This window comes from Ranitomeya imitator, chromosome 3 (genome assembly GCF_032444005.1).
Source record: "Ranitomeya imitator isolate aRanImi1 chromosome 3, aRanImi1.pri, whole genome shotgun sequence".
NCBI classification, from domain to species: domain Eukaryota; kingdom Metazoa; phylum Chordata; class Amphibia; order Anura; family Dendrobatidae; genus Ranitomeya; species Ranitomeya imitator.
This window is the reverse complement of record NC_091284.1, coordinates 10,174,766-10,192,021: the sequence shown is the minus strand read 5'-3', so window position 1 is coordinate 10,192,021 and position 17,256 is coordinate 10,174,766. Positions and strand designations below refer to the sequence as shown.

At 43.0% G+C, this 17,256-nt stretch overlaps 1 protein-coding gene across 1 annotated transcript in view; it reads right to left on the bottom strand.

Moving 5' to 3' along the window:
* LOC138672468 (3 beta-hydroxysteroid dehydrogenase/Delta 5-->4-isomerase-like) overlaps window positions 1-17,256 on the bottom strand; it is an 83,436-nt gene that overhangs the window by 16,925 nt on the left and 49,255 nt on the right. The window contains exon 2 of the mRNA XM_069760457.1: window positions 5,915-6,073. Within this exon, the coding sequence (XP_069616558.1) occupies window positions 5,915-6,073 (159 nt within the window). The remainder of the gene's footprint in view (window positions 1-5,914; window positions 6,074-17,256) is intronic.

Here is a 17,256-nt window from a genome sequence, read left to right as displayed (position 1 = left end):
TATTATAGTAGTTATATTCTTGTACATAGGGGGCAGTATTATAGTAGTTATATTCTTGTACATAGGGGGCAGTATTATAGTAGTTATATTCTTGTACATAGGGGCAGTATTATAGTAGTTATATTCTTGTACATTGGAGCAGTATTATAGTAGTTATATTCTTGTACATAGGGACAGTATTATAGTAGTTATATTCTTGTACATAGGGGCAGTATTATAGTAGTTATATTTTTGTACATTGGAGCAGTATTATAGTAGTTATATTCTTGTACATAGGGACAGTATTCTAGTAGTTATATTCTTGTACATAGGGGCAGTATTATAGTAGTTATATTCTTGTACATAGGGACAGTATTATAGTAGTTATATTCTTGTACATAGGGGCAGTATTATAGTAGTTATATTCTTGTACATAGGAGCAGTATTATAATAGTTATACTCTTGTACATAGGGGGCAGTATTATAGTAGTTATATTCTTGTACATAGGGACAGTATTCTAGTAGTTATATTCTTGTACATAGGGGCAGTATTATAGTAGTTATATTCTTGTACATAGGAGCAGTATTATAGTAGTTATATTCTTGTACATAGGAGCAGTATTATAGTAGTTATATTCTTGTACATAGGAGCAGTATTATAGTAGTTATATTCTTGTACATAGGGGCAGTATTATAGTAGTTATATTCTTGTACATAGGAGCAGTATTATAGTAGTTATATTCTTGTACATAGGGACAGTATTATAGTAGTTATATTCTTGTACATAGGAGCAGTATTATAGTAGTTATATTCTTGTACATAGGAGCAGTATTATAGTAGTTATATTCTTGTACATAGGGGCAGTATTATAGTAGTTATATTCTTGTACATAGGAGCAGTATTATAGTAGTTATATTCTTGTACATAGGAGCAGTATTATAGTAGTTATATTCTTGTACATAGGAGCAGTATTATAGTAGTTATATTCTTGTACATAGGAGCAGTATTATAGTAGTTATATTCTTGTACATAGGAGCAGTATTATAGTAGTTATATTCTTGTACATAGGGGCAGTATTATAGTAGTTATATTCTTGTACATAGGAGCAGTATTATAGTAGTTATATTCTTGTACATAGGGACAGTATTATAGTAGTTATATTCTTGTACATAGGAGCAGTATTATAGTAGTTATATTCTTGTACATAGGAGCAGTATTATAGTAGTTATATTCTTGTACATAGGGGCAGTATTATAGTAGTTATATTCTTGTACATAGGAGCAGTATTATAGTAGTTATATTCTTGTACATAGGGACAGTATTATAGTAGTTATATTCTTGTACATAGGAGCAGTATTATAGTAGTTATATTCTTGTACACTGGAGCAGTATTATAGTAATTATATTCCTGTACATAGGGGCAGTATTATAGTAGTTATATTCTTGTACATAGGGGCAGTATTATAGTAGTTATATTCTTGTACATAGGGGGCAGTATTATAGGAGTTATATTCTTGTACATTGGAGCAGTATTATAGTAGTTATATTCTTGTACATAGGGACAGTATTATAGTAGTTATATTCTTGTACATAGGGGCAGTATTATAGTAGTTATATTCTTGTACATAGGGGGCAGTATTATAGTAGTTATATTCTTGTACATAGGGGGCAGTATTATAGTAGTTATATTCTTGTACATAGGGGCAGTATTATAGTAGTTATATTCTTGTACATTGGAGCAGTATTATAGTAGTTATATTCTTGTACATAGGGACAGTATTATAGTAGTTATATTCTTGTACATAGGGGCAGTATTATAGTAGTTATATTTTTGTACATTGGAGCAGTATTATAGTAGTTATATTCTTGTACATAGGGACAGTATTCTAGTAGTTATATTCTTGTACATAGGGGCAGTATTATAGTAGTTATATTCTTGTACATAGGGACAGTATTATAGTAGTTATATTCTTGTACATAGGGGCAGTATTATAGTAGTTATATTCTTGTACATAGTAGCAGTATTATAGTAGTTATATTTTTGTACATAGGGGGCAGTATTATAGTAGTTATATTATTGTACATAGGGGCAGTATTATAGTAGTTATATTCTTGAACATACGGGGCAATATTATAGTAGTTATATTCCTGTACATAGGGGCAGTATTATAGTAGTTATATTCGTGTACACAGGAGCAGTATTATAGCAGTTATATTCTTGTACATAGGGAGCAGTATTATAGTAGTTATATTCTTGTACATAGGAGCAGTGTTATAGTAGTTATATTCTTGTACATATCAGCAGTATTATAGTATCTATATTCTTGTACATAGGGAGCAGTATTATAGTAGTTATATTCTTGTACATAGGAACAGTGTTATAGTAGTTATATTCTTGTACATAGGAGCAGGATTATAGTAGTTATATTCTTGTACATAGGGGCAGTATTATAGTATCTATATTCTTGTACATAGGGAGCAGTATTATAGTAGTTATATTCTTGTACATAGGAGCAGTATTATAGTAGTTATATTCTTGTACATAGGGAGCAGTATTATAGTAGTTATATTCTTGTACATAGGAGCAGTAATATAGTAGTTATATTCCTGTACTAGGGAGCAGTATTATAGTAGTTATATTCTTGTACATAGGAGCAGTATTATAGTAGTTATATTCTTGTACATAGGGGCAGTATTATAGTAGTTATATTCTTGTACATAGGGAGCAGTATTATAGTAGTTATATTCTTGTACATAGGGGCAGTATTATAGTAGTTATATTCTTGTACATAGGAACAGTATTATAGTAGTTATATTCTTGTACATAGGAGCAGTATTATAGTAGTTATATTCTTGTTCATAGGAGCAGTATTATAGTAGTTATATTCTTGTTCATAGGAGCAGTATTATAGTAGTTATATTCTTGTTCATAGGAGCAGTATTATAGTAGTTATATTCTTGTAAATAGGGGGCAATATTATAGTAGTTATATTCCTGTACATAGGGGCAGTATTATAGTAGTTATATTCGTGTACACAGGAGCAGTATTATAGCAGTTATATTCATTGAGGAACATTCATTGGGGAATCATGTTCTCATTCACTTTATGCAGTATTAGCCCTCTGTGTCTGTACTGCTACATACTTAGGCAGGTAACTGGTTCATGCAGCTTTACATGAACACCTGAGCCTTACACTATAGCTGGTCCGAATAACTAAAGCAATTGTTACCATCCACCTCTCGTGTCTCCCCTTTTCCCCATAGTTTGTAAGCTTGCGAGCAGGGCCCTCACTCCTCCTGGTATCTGTTTTGAACTGTATTTCTGTTATGCTGTAATGTTTATTGTCTGTACAAGTCCCCTCTATAATTTGTAAAGCGCTGCGGAATATGTCGGCGCTATATAAATAAAATTATTATTATTATTATTATTATTCCTGTACTAGGGAGCAGTATTATAGTAGTTATATTCTTGAACATAGGAGCAGTATTATAGTAGTTATATTCTTGTACATAGGAGCAGTATTATAGTAGTTATATTCTTGTACATAGGAGCAGTATTATAGTAGTTATATTCTTAAACATAGGAGCAGTATTATAGTAGTTATATTCTTGTACATAGGGGGCAGTATTATAGTAGTTATATTCTTGTACATAGGAGCAGTATTATAGTAGTTATATTCTTAAACATAGGAGCAGTATTATAGTAGTTATATTCTTGTACATAGGGAGCAGTATTATAGTAGTTATATTCTTGTACATAGGAGCAGTGTTATAGTAGTTATATTCTTGTACATAGGGGGCAGTATTATAGTAGTTATATTCTTGTACATAGGAACAGTGTTATAGTAGTTATATTCTTGTACATAGCGGCAGTATTATAGTATCTATATTCTTGTACATAGGGAGCAGTATTATAGTAGTTATATTCTGTACATAGGAGCAGTATTATAGTAGTTATATTCTTGTACATAGGAGCAGTATTATAGTCGTTATATTCTTGTACATAGAGGCAGTATTATAGTAGTTATATTCTTGTACATAGGGGGCAGTATTATAGTAGTTATATTCTTGTACATAGGGGCAGTATTATAGTAGTTAGATTCTTGTATATAGGAGCAGTATTATAATAGTTATATTCTTGTACATAGGGGGCAGTATTATAGTAGTTATATTCTTGTACATAGGGGCAGTATTATAGTAGTTATATTCTTGTACATAGGGGCCGTATTATAGTAGTTATATTCTTACACAATACATTAGGGTTCGTTGTGGACATTGGCAGAAGCTCTTCGTAGACATTATCTCGATGGTAGGAATTGATGAGCTCTTTCTAGCCTTGATTATAACCTGTGATGATGTCACTAGTGATGGAATATTGCTGTATTATATTGTCTCCACCACCATTGTATTGCCTTCTATCTCGGGCTGGTCAGTAACATAGTAACATAGTAACATAGTAACATAGTTAGTAAGGCCGAAAAAATACATTTGTCCATCCAGTTCAGCCTATATTCCATCATAATAAATACCCAGATCTACGTCCTTCTACAGAACCTAATAATTGTATGATACAATATTGTTCTGCTCCAGGAAGACATCCAGGCCTCTCTTGAACCCCTCGACTGAGTTCGCCATCACCACCTCCTCAGGCAAGCAATTCCAGATTCTCACTGCCCTAACAGTAAAGAATCCTCTTCTATGTTGGTGGAAAAACCTTCTCTCCTCCAGACGCAAAGAATGCCCCCTTGTGCCAGTCACCTTCCTTGGTATAAACAGATCCTCAGCGAGATATTTGTATTGTCCCCTTATATACTTATACATGGTTATTAGATCGCCCCTCAGTCGTCTTTTTTCTAGACTAAATAATCCTAATTTCGTTAATCTATCTGGGTATTGTAGTTCTCCCATCCCCTTTATTAATTTTGTTGCCCTCCTTTGTACTCTCTCTAGTTCCATTATATCCTTCCTGAGCACCGGTGCCCAAAACTGGACACAGTACTCCATGTGCGGTCTAACTAGGGATTTGTACAGAGGCAGTATAATGCTCTCATCATGTGTATCCAGACCTCTTTTAATGCACCCCATGATCCTGTTTGCCTTGGCAGCTGCTGCCTGGCACTGGCTGCTCCAGGTAAGTTTATCATTAACTAGGATCCCCAAGTCCTTCTCCCTGTCAGATTTACCCAGTGGTTTCCCGTTCAGTGTGTAATGGTGATATTGATTCCCTCTTCCCATGTGTATAACCTTACATTTATCATTGTTAAACCTCATCTGCCACCTTTCAGCCCAAGTTTCCAACTTATCCAGATCCATCTGTAGCAGAATACTATCTTCTCTTGTATTAACTGCTTTACATAGTTTTGTATCATCTGCAAATATCGATATTTTACTGTGTAAACCTTCTACCAGATCATTAATGAATATGTTGAAGAGAACAGGTCCCAATACTGACCCCTGCGGTACCCCACTGGTCACAGCGACCCAGTTAGAGACTATACCATTTATAACCACCCTCTGCTTTCTATCACTAAGCCAGTTACTAACCCATTTACACACATTTTCCCCCAGACCAAGCATTCTCATTTTGTGTACCAACCTCTTGTGCGGCACGGTATCAAACGCTTTGGAAAAATCGAGATATACCACGTCCAATGACTCACCGTGGTCCAGTCTATAGCTTACCTCTTCATAAAAACTGATTAGATTGGTTTGACAGGAGCGATTTCTCATAAACCCATGCTGATATGGAGTTAAACAGTTATTCTCATTGAGATAATCCAGAATAACATCCCTCAGAAACCCTTCAAATATTTTACCAACAATAGAGGTTAGACTTACTGGCCTATAATTTCCAGGGTCACTTTTAGAGCCCTTTTATATACTCTATATACTCTATAGACTCTCTATATACAGTAATTCTATTTTCTGCTCTCACCATGGAGATTGATGGACATCAGGGTCTCCTTACTGATGCGGCCGGTGGTATCTATGATGGCTGCAGTGTGAATGACCAGGTCCACTCCCTGGCAGGATCTATTCAGGAATTCTGTGTCCCGGATGTCTCCTTCTAGAACCTTCACTTTACTCTGGAATCCTGAGAAAATAACATAAAAATAGAATGTGAGCAGGAATTCTTCATACATCGGGGACATGATCCTGGGGAACGAGAAACGATATTTTGTGTGGTAAATACAGAGAAACATTTCCTTCCATTCCCTTATACGACATTAATATTTTCATTTAATTTAAAATTGAAATTTATCAAATTAAAATTCAATAAAGTAAAATTCATTGTTAATAATCCTGTATCTTGTGTCTAGGGTTTTATTAATTTTTATAAATATCATTAGAATAACAGAGAACATCTTCTCTCTACTGCCATACTATGGCATAATGTCTTGGAAAGCTTGGTCTAATGAAAGTGGTGACTGCAGACAGAATCTTATCATGTATCTCTGTATACAGGGAGCTCCCCCTAGTGGTGGCTGCAGACAGGATCTTATCATGTATCTCTGTATACAGGGAGCTCCCCCTAGTGGTGACTGTAGACATTATCTTATCATGTATCTCTGTATACAGGGAGCTCCCCCTAGTGGTGACTGCAGACAGGATCTTATCATGTATCTCTGTATACAGGGAGCTCCCCCTATTGGTGACTGCAGACAGGATCTTATCATGTATCTCTGTATACAGGGAGCTCCCCCTAGTGTTGGCTGCAGACAGGATCTTATCATGTATCTCTGTATACAGGGAGCTCCCCCTATTGGTGACTGCAGACATTATCTTATCATGTATCTCTGTATACAGGGAGCTCCCCCTAGTGGTGACTGCAGACAGAATCTTATCATGTATCTCTGTATACAGGGAGCTCCCCCTAGTGGTGACTGCAGACAGGATCTTATCATGTATCTCTGTATACAGGGAGCTCCCCCTATTGGTGACTGCAGACATTATCTTATCATGTATCTCTGTATACAGGGAGCTCCCCCTAGTGGTGGCTGCAGACAGGATCTTATCATGTATCTCTGTATACAGGGAGCTCCCCCTAGTGGTGACTGTAGACAGGATCTTATCATGTATCTCTGTATACAGGGAGCTCCCCCTAGTGGTGACTGCAGACAGGATCTTATCATGTATCTCTGTATACAGGGATCTCCCCCTAGTGGTGGCTGCAGGCACGATCTTATCATGTATCTCTGTATACAGGGAGCTCCCCCTAGTGGTGGCTGCAGACAGGATCTTATCATGTATCTCTGTATACAGGGAGCTCCCCCTAGTGGTGACTGCAGACATGATCTTATCATGTATCTCTGTATACAGGGAGCTCCCCCTAGTGGTGGCTGCAGGCAGGATCTTATCATGTATCTCTGTATACAGGGAGCTCCCCCTAGTGGTGGCTGCAGGCAGGATCTTATCATGTATCTCTGTATACAGGGAGCTCCCCCTAGTGGTGGCTGCAGACAGGATCTTATCATGTATCTCTGTATACAGGGAGCTCCCCCTAGTGGTGGCTGCAGACAGGATCTTATCATGTATCTGTGTATACAGGGAGCTCCCCCTAGTGGTGGCTGCAGACAGGATCTTATCATGTATCTCTGTATACAGGGAGCTCCCCCTAGTGGTGGCTGCAGACAGGATCTTATCATGTATCTGTGTATACAGGGAGCTCCCCCTAGTGGTGGCTGCAGACAGGATCTTATCATGTATCTCTGTATACAGGGAGCTCCCCCTAGTGGTGGCTGCAGACAGGATCTTATCATGTATCTCTGTATACAGGGATCTCCCCCTAGTGGTGGCTGCAGGCACGATCTTATCATGTATCTCTGTATACAGGGAGCTCCCCCTAGTGGTGACTGCAGACAGGATCTTATCATGTATCTCTGTATACAGGGAGCTCCCCCTAGTGGTGACTGCAGACAGGATCTTATCATGTATCTCTGTATACAGGGATCTCCCCCTAGTGGTGGCTGCAGGCAGGATCTTATCATGTATCTCTGTATACAGGGATCTCCCCCTAGTGGTGGCTGCAGGCAGGATCTTATCATGTATCTCTGTATACAGGGAGCTCCCCCTAGTGGTGGCTGCAGACAGGATCTTATCATGTATCTCTGTATACAGGGAGCTCCCCCTAGTGGTGGCTGCAGACAGGATCTTATCATGTATCTCTGTATACAGGGAGCTCCCCCTAGTGGTGACTGCAGACAGGATCTTATCATGTATCTCTGAATACAGGGATCTCCCCCTAGTGGTGGCTGCAGGCACGATCTTATCATGTATCTCTGTATACAGGGAGCTCCCCCTAGTGGTGACTGCAGACAGGATCTTATCATGTATCTCTGTATACAGGGAGCTCCCCCTAGTGGTGACTGCAGACAGGATCTTATCATGTATCTCTGTATACAGGGATCTCCCCCTAGTGGTGGCTGCAGGCAGGATCTTATCATGTATCTCTGTATACAGGGAGCTCCCCCTAGTGGTGGCTGCAGGCAGGATCTTATCATGTATCTCTGTATACAGGGAGCTCCCCCTAGTGGTGGCTGCAGACAGGATCTTATCATGTATCTCTGTATACAGGGAGCTCCCCCTAGTGGTGGCTGCAGACAGGATCTTATCATGTATCTCTGTATACAGGGAGCTCCCCCTAGTGGTGACTGCAGACAGGATCTTATCATGTATCTCTGTATACAGGGAGCTCCCCCTAGTGGTGGCTGCAGACAGGATCTTATCATGTATCTCTGTATACAGGGATCTCCCCCTAGTGGTGGCTGCAGGCACGATCTTATCATGTATCTCTGTATACAGGGAGCTCCCCCTAGTGGTGACTGCAGACAGGATCTTATCATGTATCTCTGTATACAGGGAGCTCCCCCTAGTGGTGACTGCAGACAGGATCTTATCATGTATCTCTGTATACAGGGAGCTCCCCCTAGTGGTGACTGCAGACAGGATCTTATCATGTATCTCTGTATACAGGGATCTCCCCCTAGTGGTGGCTGCAGACAGGATCTTATCATGTATCTCTGTATACAGGGAGCTCCCCCTAGTTGTGGCTGCAGGCAGGATCTTATCATGTATCTCTGTATACAGGGAGCTCCCCCTAGTGGTGGCTGCAGGCAGGATCTTATCATGTATCTCTGTATACAGGGAGCTCCCCCTAGTGGTGGCTGCAGACAGGATCTTATCATGTATCTCTGTATACAGGGAGCTCCCCCTAGTGGTGGCTGCAGACAGGATCTTATCATGTATCTCTGTATACAGGGAGCTCCCCCTAGTGGTGACTGCAGACAGGATCTTATCATGTATCTCTGTATACAGGGAGCTCCCCCTAGTGGTGACTGCAGACAGGATCTTATCATGTATCTCTGTATACAGGGATCTCCCCCTAGTGGTGGCTGCAGGCACGATCTTATCATGTATCTCTGTATACAGGGAGCTCCCCCTAGTGGTGACTGCAGACAGGATCTTATCATGTATCTCTGTATACAGGGATCTCCCCCTAGTGGTGGCTGCAGGCAGGATCTTATCATGTATCTCTGTATACAGGGAGCTCCCCCTAGTGGTGGCTGCAGGCAGGATCTTATCATGTATCTCTGTATACAGGGAGCTCCCCCTAGTGGTGGCTGCAGACAGGATCTTATCATGTATCTCTGTATACAGGGAGCTCCCCCTAGTGGTGGCTGCAGACAGGATCTTATCATGTATCTCTGTATACAGGGAGCTCCCCCTAGTGGTGACTGCAGACAGGATCTTATCATGTATCTCTGTATACAGGGAGCTCCCCCTAGTGGTGACTGCAGACAGGACCTTATCATGTATCTCTGTATACAGGGAGCTCCCCCTAGTGGTGGCTGCAGTCAGGACATTATCATGTATCTCTATATACAGGGAGCTCCCCCTAGTGGTGACTGCAGACAGGATCTTATCATGTATCTCTGTATACAGGGAGCTCCCCCTAGTGGTGACTGCAGACAGGATCTTATCATGTATCTCTGTATACAGGGAGCTCCCCCTAGTGGTGACTGCAGACAGGACCTTATCATGTATCTCTGTATACAGGGGGCTCCCCCTAGTGGTGACTGCAGACAGCATCTTATCATGTATCTCTGTATACAGGGAGCTCCCCCTGGTGGTGACTGCAGACAGAATCTTATCATGTATCTCTGTGAACAAGGAGCTCCCCCTAGTGGTGACTGCAGACAGGATCTTATCATGTATCTCTGTATACAGGGAGCTCCCCCTAGTGGTGGCTGCAAACAGGATGTTATCATGTATCTCTGTATACAGGGAGCTCCCCCTGGTGGTGGCTGCAGACAGGATCTTATCATGTATCTCTGTAAACAGGGAGCTCCCCCTAGTGGAGACTGCAGACAGGATCTTATCATGTATCTCTGTATACAGGGAGCTCCCGCTAGTGGTGGCTGCAGACAGGATCTTATCATGTATCTCTGTATACAGGGAGCTCCCCCTAGTGGTGGCTGCAGTCAGGATATTATCATGTATCTCTGTATACAGGGGGCTCCCCCTAGTGGTGACTGCAGACAGGACCTTATCATGTATCTCTGTATACAGGGGGCTCCCCCTAGTGGTGACTGCAGACAGGATCTTATCATGTATCTCTGTATACAGGGAGCTCCCCCTAGTGGTGACTGCAGACAGGATCTTATCATGTATCTCTGTATACAGGTAGCTCCCCCTAGTGGTGACTGCAGACAGGATCTTATCATGTATCTCTGTATACAGGGAGCTCCCTCTAGTGGTGGCTGCAGATAGGATCTTATCATTTATCTCTGTATACAGGGAGCTCCCCCTAGTGGTGACTGCAGACAGGATCTTATCATGTATCTCTGTATACAGGGAGCTCTCCCTAGTGGTGGCTGCAGACAGGATCTTACCATGTATCTCTGTATACAGGGAGCTCCCCCTAGTGGTGACTGCAGACAGGATCTTATCGTGTATCTCTGTATACAGGGAGCTCCCCCTAGTGGTGGCTGCAGACAGGATATTATCATGTATCTCTGTATACAGGGAGCTCCCCCTAGTGGTGGCTGCAGGCGGGATATTATCATGTATCTCTATATACAGGGAGCTCCCCCTAGTGGTGACTGCAGACAGGATCTTATGTATCTCTGTATACAGGGAGCTCTCCCTAGTGGTGGCTGCAGACAGGATCTTATCATGTATCTCTGTATACAGGGAGATCCCCTGTTATGACCTGGTGGTTAGGAGCACCTGGAATGACCTGATAGTTAAACCTCATACAGGATGAGCTCTGGGATGTGGGAGCTCTGGTGACCGCAAGCCCTAATCCTATCACACACACTAGAAATAGCCGTGGAGCACTCCTGACCAGACCTAGGCGCCTCGAGCACAGCCTAAGAACTATCTAGCCCTAGAGATAGAAAATAAAGCCTACCTTGCCTCAGAGAAATTCCCCAAAGGTAAAGGAAGCCCCCCACATATATTGACTGTGAGTAAAGATGAAAGTCACAAACGCAGAAATGAAACAGGCTTCAGCAAAGGGAGGCCAGACTTACTAAATAGACAGAGGATAGGAAAGGTAACTTTGCGATCAGCACAAAAACCTACAAAAGACCACGCAGAGTGTGCAAAAAGGACCTCCGCACCGACTCATGGTGCGGAGGGGCCACTCTGCATCCCAGAGCTTCCAGCTAGCAAGACAAAAACATGATAACCAGCTGGACAAGAAAACAGTGAACAAATAAAGACTATCAGGAACTTAGCTTCTGCAAGAGAAGACAGGTCACCAGAGAGATCCAGGAGCGAACTGAAGCAATGCAAAAAACATTGACAGCTGGCATGGAGTAACGATCTGAGAGGAGTTAAATAGAGCAGACAACCAAAGGATAAACCACGTCACCTGTGTAAGGAACCTCAGAAGCAGCAGCTTCACTCATAGCCAACAGAGGGAGCCCATAGACAGAATTCGCCGAAGTACCATTCACGACCACAGGAGGGAGCTCGACAACAGAATTCACAACAGTACCCCCCCCCCCCCTTGAGGAGGGGTCACCGAACCCTCACCAGAGCCCCCAGGCCGATCAGGATGAGCCAAATGAAAAGCACGAACAAGATCGGCAGCATGAACATCAGAGGCAAAAACCCAGGAATTATCTTCCTGACCATAACCCTTCCACTTGACCAGGTACTGGAGTTTCCGTCTCGAAACACGAGAATCCAAAATCTTCTCCACCACATACTCCAACTCCCCCTCGATCAACACCGGGGCAGGAGGATCAACCGAGGGAACCATAGGCGCCACGTATCTCCGCAACAATGACCTATGGAACACATTATGGATGGCAAAAGAAGCTGGAAGGTCCAAACGAAATGACACAGGATTAAGAACTTCAGAAATCTTATATGGCCCAATGAAACGAGGCTTAAACTTAGGAGAGGAAACCTTCATAGGAACATGACGAGATGACAACCAAATCAAATCCCCAACACGAAGTCAGGGACCCACACAGCGCCGGCGGTTAGCGAAACGTTGAGCCTTCTCCTGGGACAATGTCAAATTATCCACCACATGAGTCCAAATCTGCTGCAACCTGTCCACCACCGCATCCACACCAGGACAGTCCGAAGGCTCAACCTGCCCTGAAGAAAAACGAGGATGGAAACCAGAATTACAGAAAAAAGGAGAAACTAAAGTAGCCGAGCTGGCCCGATTATTAAGGGCGAACTCAGCCAAAGGCAAGAAGGACACCCAATCATCCTGATCAGCAGAAACAAAGCATCTCAGATATGTCTCCAAAGTCTGATTAGTTCGTTCGGTTTGGCCATTAGTCTGAGGATGGAAAGCCGAAGAAAAATACAAATCAATGCCCATCTCAGCGCAAAAGGACCGCCAAAACCTCGAGACAAACTGGGAACCTCTGTCCGAGACGATGTTTTCCGGAATGCCATGCAAACGAACCACATGCTGGAAAAACAAAGGCACCAAATCAGAGGAGGAAGGCAATTTAGATAAGGGTACCAAATGGACCATCTTAGAGAAGCGATCACAAACCACCCAAATGACCGACATCTTTTGAGAAACAGGGAGATCAGAAATAAAATCCATGGAACTATGCGTCCAGGGCCTCTTCGGGATCGGCAAAGGCAAAAGCAACCCACTAGCACGAGAACAGCAGGGCTTAGCCCGAGCACAAGTCCCACAGGACTGCACAAAAGTACGCACATCCCGCGACAGAGATGGCCACCAAAAGGATCTAGCCACCAAATCTCTGGTACCAAAGATTCCAGGATGACCAGCCAACACAGAACAATGAATCTCAGAGATAACTCTACTAGTCCATCTATCAGGGACAAACAGTTTCTCCGTAGGACAACGGTCAGGTCTATCAACCTGAAACTTTTTCAGCACACGCCGCAAATCAGGGGAAATGGCAGACAAAATTACCCCTTCTTTAAGAATACCCGCCGGCTCCGGAACACCCGGAGAGTCAGGCACAAAACTCCTCGACAGGGCGTCAGCCTTCACATTCTTAGATCCCGGAAGGTATGAAACCACAAAATCAAAACGGGAGAAAAAGAGCGACCATCGAGCCTGTCTAGGATTCAACCGTTTGGCAGACTCGAGATAAGTCAAATTCTTGTGATCCGTCAAGACCACCACGCGATGTTTAGCTCCTTCAAGCCAATGTCGCCACTCCTCAAATGCCCACTTCATGGCCAACAACTCCCGATTGCCCACATCATAATTGCGCTCAGCAGGCGAGAATTTTCTAGAAAAGAAGGCACAGGGTTTCATCACCGAGCCATCAGAACTTCTTTGCGACAAAACAGCCCCTGCTCCAATCTCAGAAGCATCAACCTCAACTTGAAAAGGGAGCGAAACATCTGGCTGGCACAACACAGGGGCAGAAGCAAAACGATGCTTCAACTCCTGAAAAGCCGCTACAGCCGCAGAGGACCAATTGACCACATCAGCACCTTTCTTGGTCAAATCAGTCAACGGTTTAGCAATACTGGAAAAATTAGCGATGAAGCGACGATAAAAATTAGCAAAGCCCAGGAACTTCTGCAAGCTCTTCACAGATGTCGGCTGAGTCCAATCATAAATGGCCTGAACTTTAACAGGGTCCATCTCGATAGTAGAAGGGGAAAAAATGAAACCCAAAAATGAAACCCTCTGAACTCCAAAGAGACACTTTGACCCCTTCACAAACAAGGAATTCGCACGAAGGACCTGGAACACCATTCTGACCTGCTTCACATGAGACTCCCAATCATCCGAAAAGACCAAAATGTCATCCAAATATACAATCATGAATCTATCCAGGTACTCTCGGAAGATGTCATGCATAAAGGACTGAAACACAGATGGAGCATTAGAAAGCTGAATGGCATAACCAGGTACTCAAAATGGCCCTCGGGCGTATTAAATGCCGTTTTCCATTCATCACCCTGTTTAATTCGCACAAGATTATACGCCCCTCGAAGATCTATCTTGGTGAACCAACTAGCCCCTTTAATCCGAGCAAATAAATCAGACAGCAGCGGCAAAGGATACTGAAATTTGACTGTGATCTTATTAAGAAGGCGGTAATCAATAAAAGGTCTCAGCGAACCATCCTTCTTGGCCACAAAAAAGAACCCTGCTCCCAATGGTGACGACGACGGACGAATATGACCTTTCTCCAAGGACTCCTTTATATAACTCCGCATAGCGGCGTCCTCTGGCACAGATAAATTAAACAGTCGGCCCTTAGGAAACTTACTACCAGGAATCAAATTAATAGCACAGTCGCAATCCCTATGAGGAGGTAGGGCACTGGCTTTGGGCTCATCAAATACATCCCGGTAATCTGACAAAAACTCAGGGACTTCAGAAGGAGTGGAAGGTGAAATTGACAGCAATGGAACATCACCATGTACCCCCTGACAACCCCAGCCGGACACAGACATAGATTTCCAATCCAACACTGGATTATGGACCTGTAGCCATGGCAACCCCAAAACAACTACATCATGCAGATTATGTAACACCAGAAAGCGAATATCTTCCTGATGTGCAGGAGCCATGCACATGGTCAATTGAGTCCAGTACTGAGGCTTATTCTTGGCTAAAGGCGTAGCATCAATTCCTCTCAATGGAATAGGATACTGCAAGGGCTCCAAGAAAAACCCACAACGCCTGGCAAACTCCAAGTCCATCAAATTCAGGGCAGCGCCTGAATCCACAAATGCCATAACAGAATAGGACGACAGAGAGCAAATCAGAGTAACGGACAAAAGAAATTTAGACTGTACCGTAGCAATGGTGGCAGACCTAGCGAACCGCTTAGTGCACTTAGGACAATCGGAGATAGCATGAGTGGAATCACCACAGTAAAAACACAGCCCATTCTGACGTCTGTGTTCTTGCCGTTCAGCTCTGGTCAAAGTCCTATCGCACTGCATAGGCTCAGGTCCATGCTCAGATAATACCGCCAAATGGTGCACAGTTTTACGCTCACGCAAGCGTCGACCGATCTGAATGGCCAAAGACATAGACTCATTCAGACCAGCAGGCATGGGAAATCCCACCATGACATCCTTAAGGGCTTCAGAGAGACCTTTTCTGAAAATTGCTGCCAGCGCACATTCATTCCATTGAGTGAGCACAGACCACTTCCTAAACTTCTGACAATATATCTCTACCTCATCCTGACCCTGAGACAAAGCCAGCAAATTTTCCTCTGCCTGATCCACTGAATTAGGTTCATCATACAGCAATCCGAGCGCCAGAAAAAACGCATCAATATTACATAATGCAGGATCTCCCGGCGCAAGGGAAAATGCCCAGTCTTGAGGGTCACCACGCAACAAAGAAATAATGATTTTTACCTGTTGAACAGGGTCACCAGAGGAGCGGGGTTTCAAAGCTAGAAACAGTTTACAATTATTTTTGAAATTCAAGAACTTAGATCTATCCCCAGAAAATAAGTCAGGAATAGGAATTCTAGGCTCTAACATAGGATTCTGAACCACAAAATCTTGAATGTTTTGTACCCTTTCAGTGAGATGATCCACACTAGAGGACAGAGCTTGAATGTCCATATCTACACCTGTGTCCTGAACCACCCAAAGGTCTAGGGGAAAAGAAAGACAAAACACAGTGCAAAGAAAAAGAAATGGTCTGTGAAGTTCTCTTATCCCTCTATTGAGATGCATTAATACTTTGGGCCAGCTGTACTGTTATGACCTGGTGGTTAGGAGCACCCGGAACGACCTGATAGTTAAAACTCACACAGGACGAGCTCTGGGATGTGGGAGCTCTGCTGACCGCAACCCCTAATCCTATCACACAACTAGAAATAGCCGTGGAGCGCTCCTGACCAGACCTAGGCGCCTCGTCACAGCCTAAGAACTATCTAGCCCTAGAGATGGAAAATAAAGCCTACCTTGCCTCAGAGAAATTCCCCAAAGGTAAAGGAAGCCCCCCACATATATTGACTGTGAGTAAAGATGAAAGTCACAAACGCAGAAATGAAACAGGCTTCAGCAAAGGGAGGCCAGACTTACTAAATAGACAGAGGATAGGAAAGGTAACTTTGCGATCAGCACAAAAACCTACAAAAGACCACACAGAGTGTGCAAAAAGGACCTCCGCACCGACTCACGGTGCGGAGGGGCCACTCTGCTGTTGTGAATTCTGTGGCAGAGCTCCCTCCTGTGGTCACAAGTGGTACTTCGGCTGATTCTCTCTGGGAGCTTCCGTTTGTGGAGGAAAGTGGTACTGCGGCTTCTGAGTTTCCTCCCTCAGGTGATCTGGTGAGGTCGTTAGGTGCTTCTCTACTTAACTCCACCTAATGCTTTGATCCATGCTTCCTGTCAATGTTCCAGTGTTGGACTTGTTTTTCCCTGGATCATTCCTGTGGCCTGCTGCTCTGCATAGCTAAGTTCTTCTTTGCTATTTGTTTGCTATTTTTTCTGTCCAGCTTGTCTATTTGTTTTGCTGGAAGCTCTGGGACGCAAAGGGTGTACCTCCGTGCCGTTAGTTCGGTACGGAGGGTCTTTTTGCCCCCTTTGCGTGGTTTTCTTTAGGGTTTTGTGTAGACCGCAAAGTTATCTTTCCTATCCTCGCTCTGTTAAGAAAGTCGGGCCTCACTTTGCTGAATCTATTTCATCCCTACGTTTGTCTTTTCATCTTAACTCACAGTCATTATATGTGGGGGGCTGCCTTTTCCTTTGGGGTATTTCTCTGAGGCAAGGTAGGCTTATTTTCTATCTTCAGGCTAGTTAGTTTCTCAGGCTGTGCCGAGTTGCATA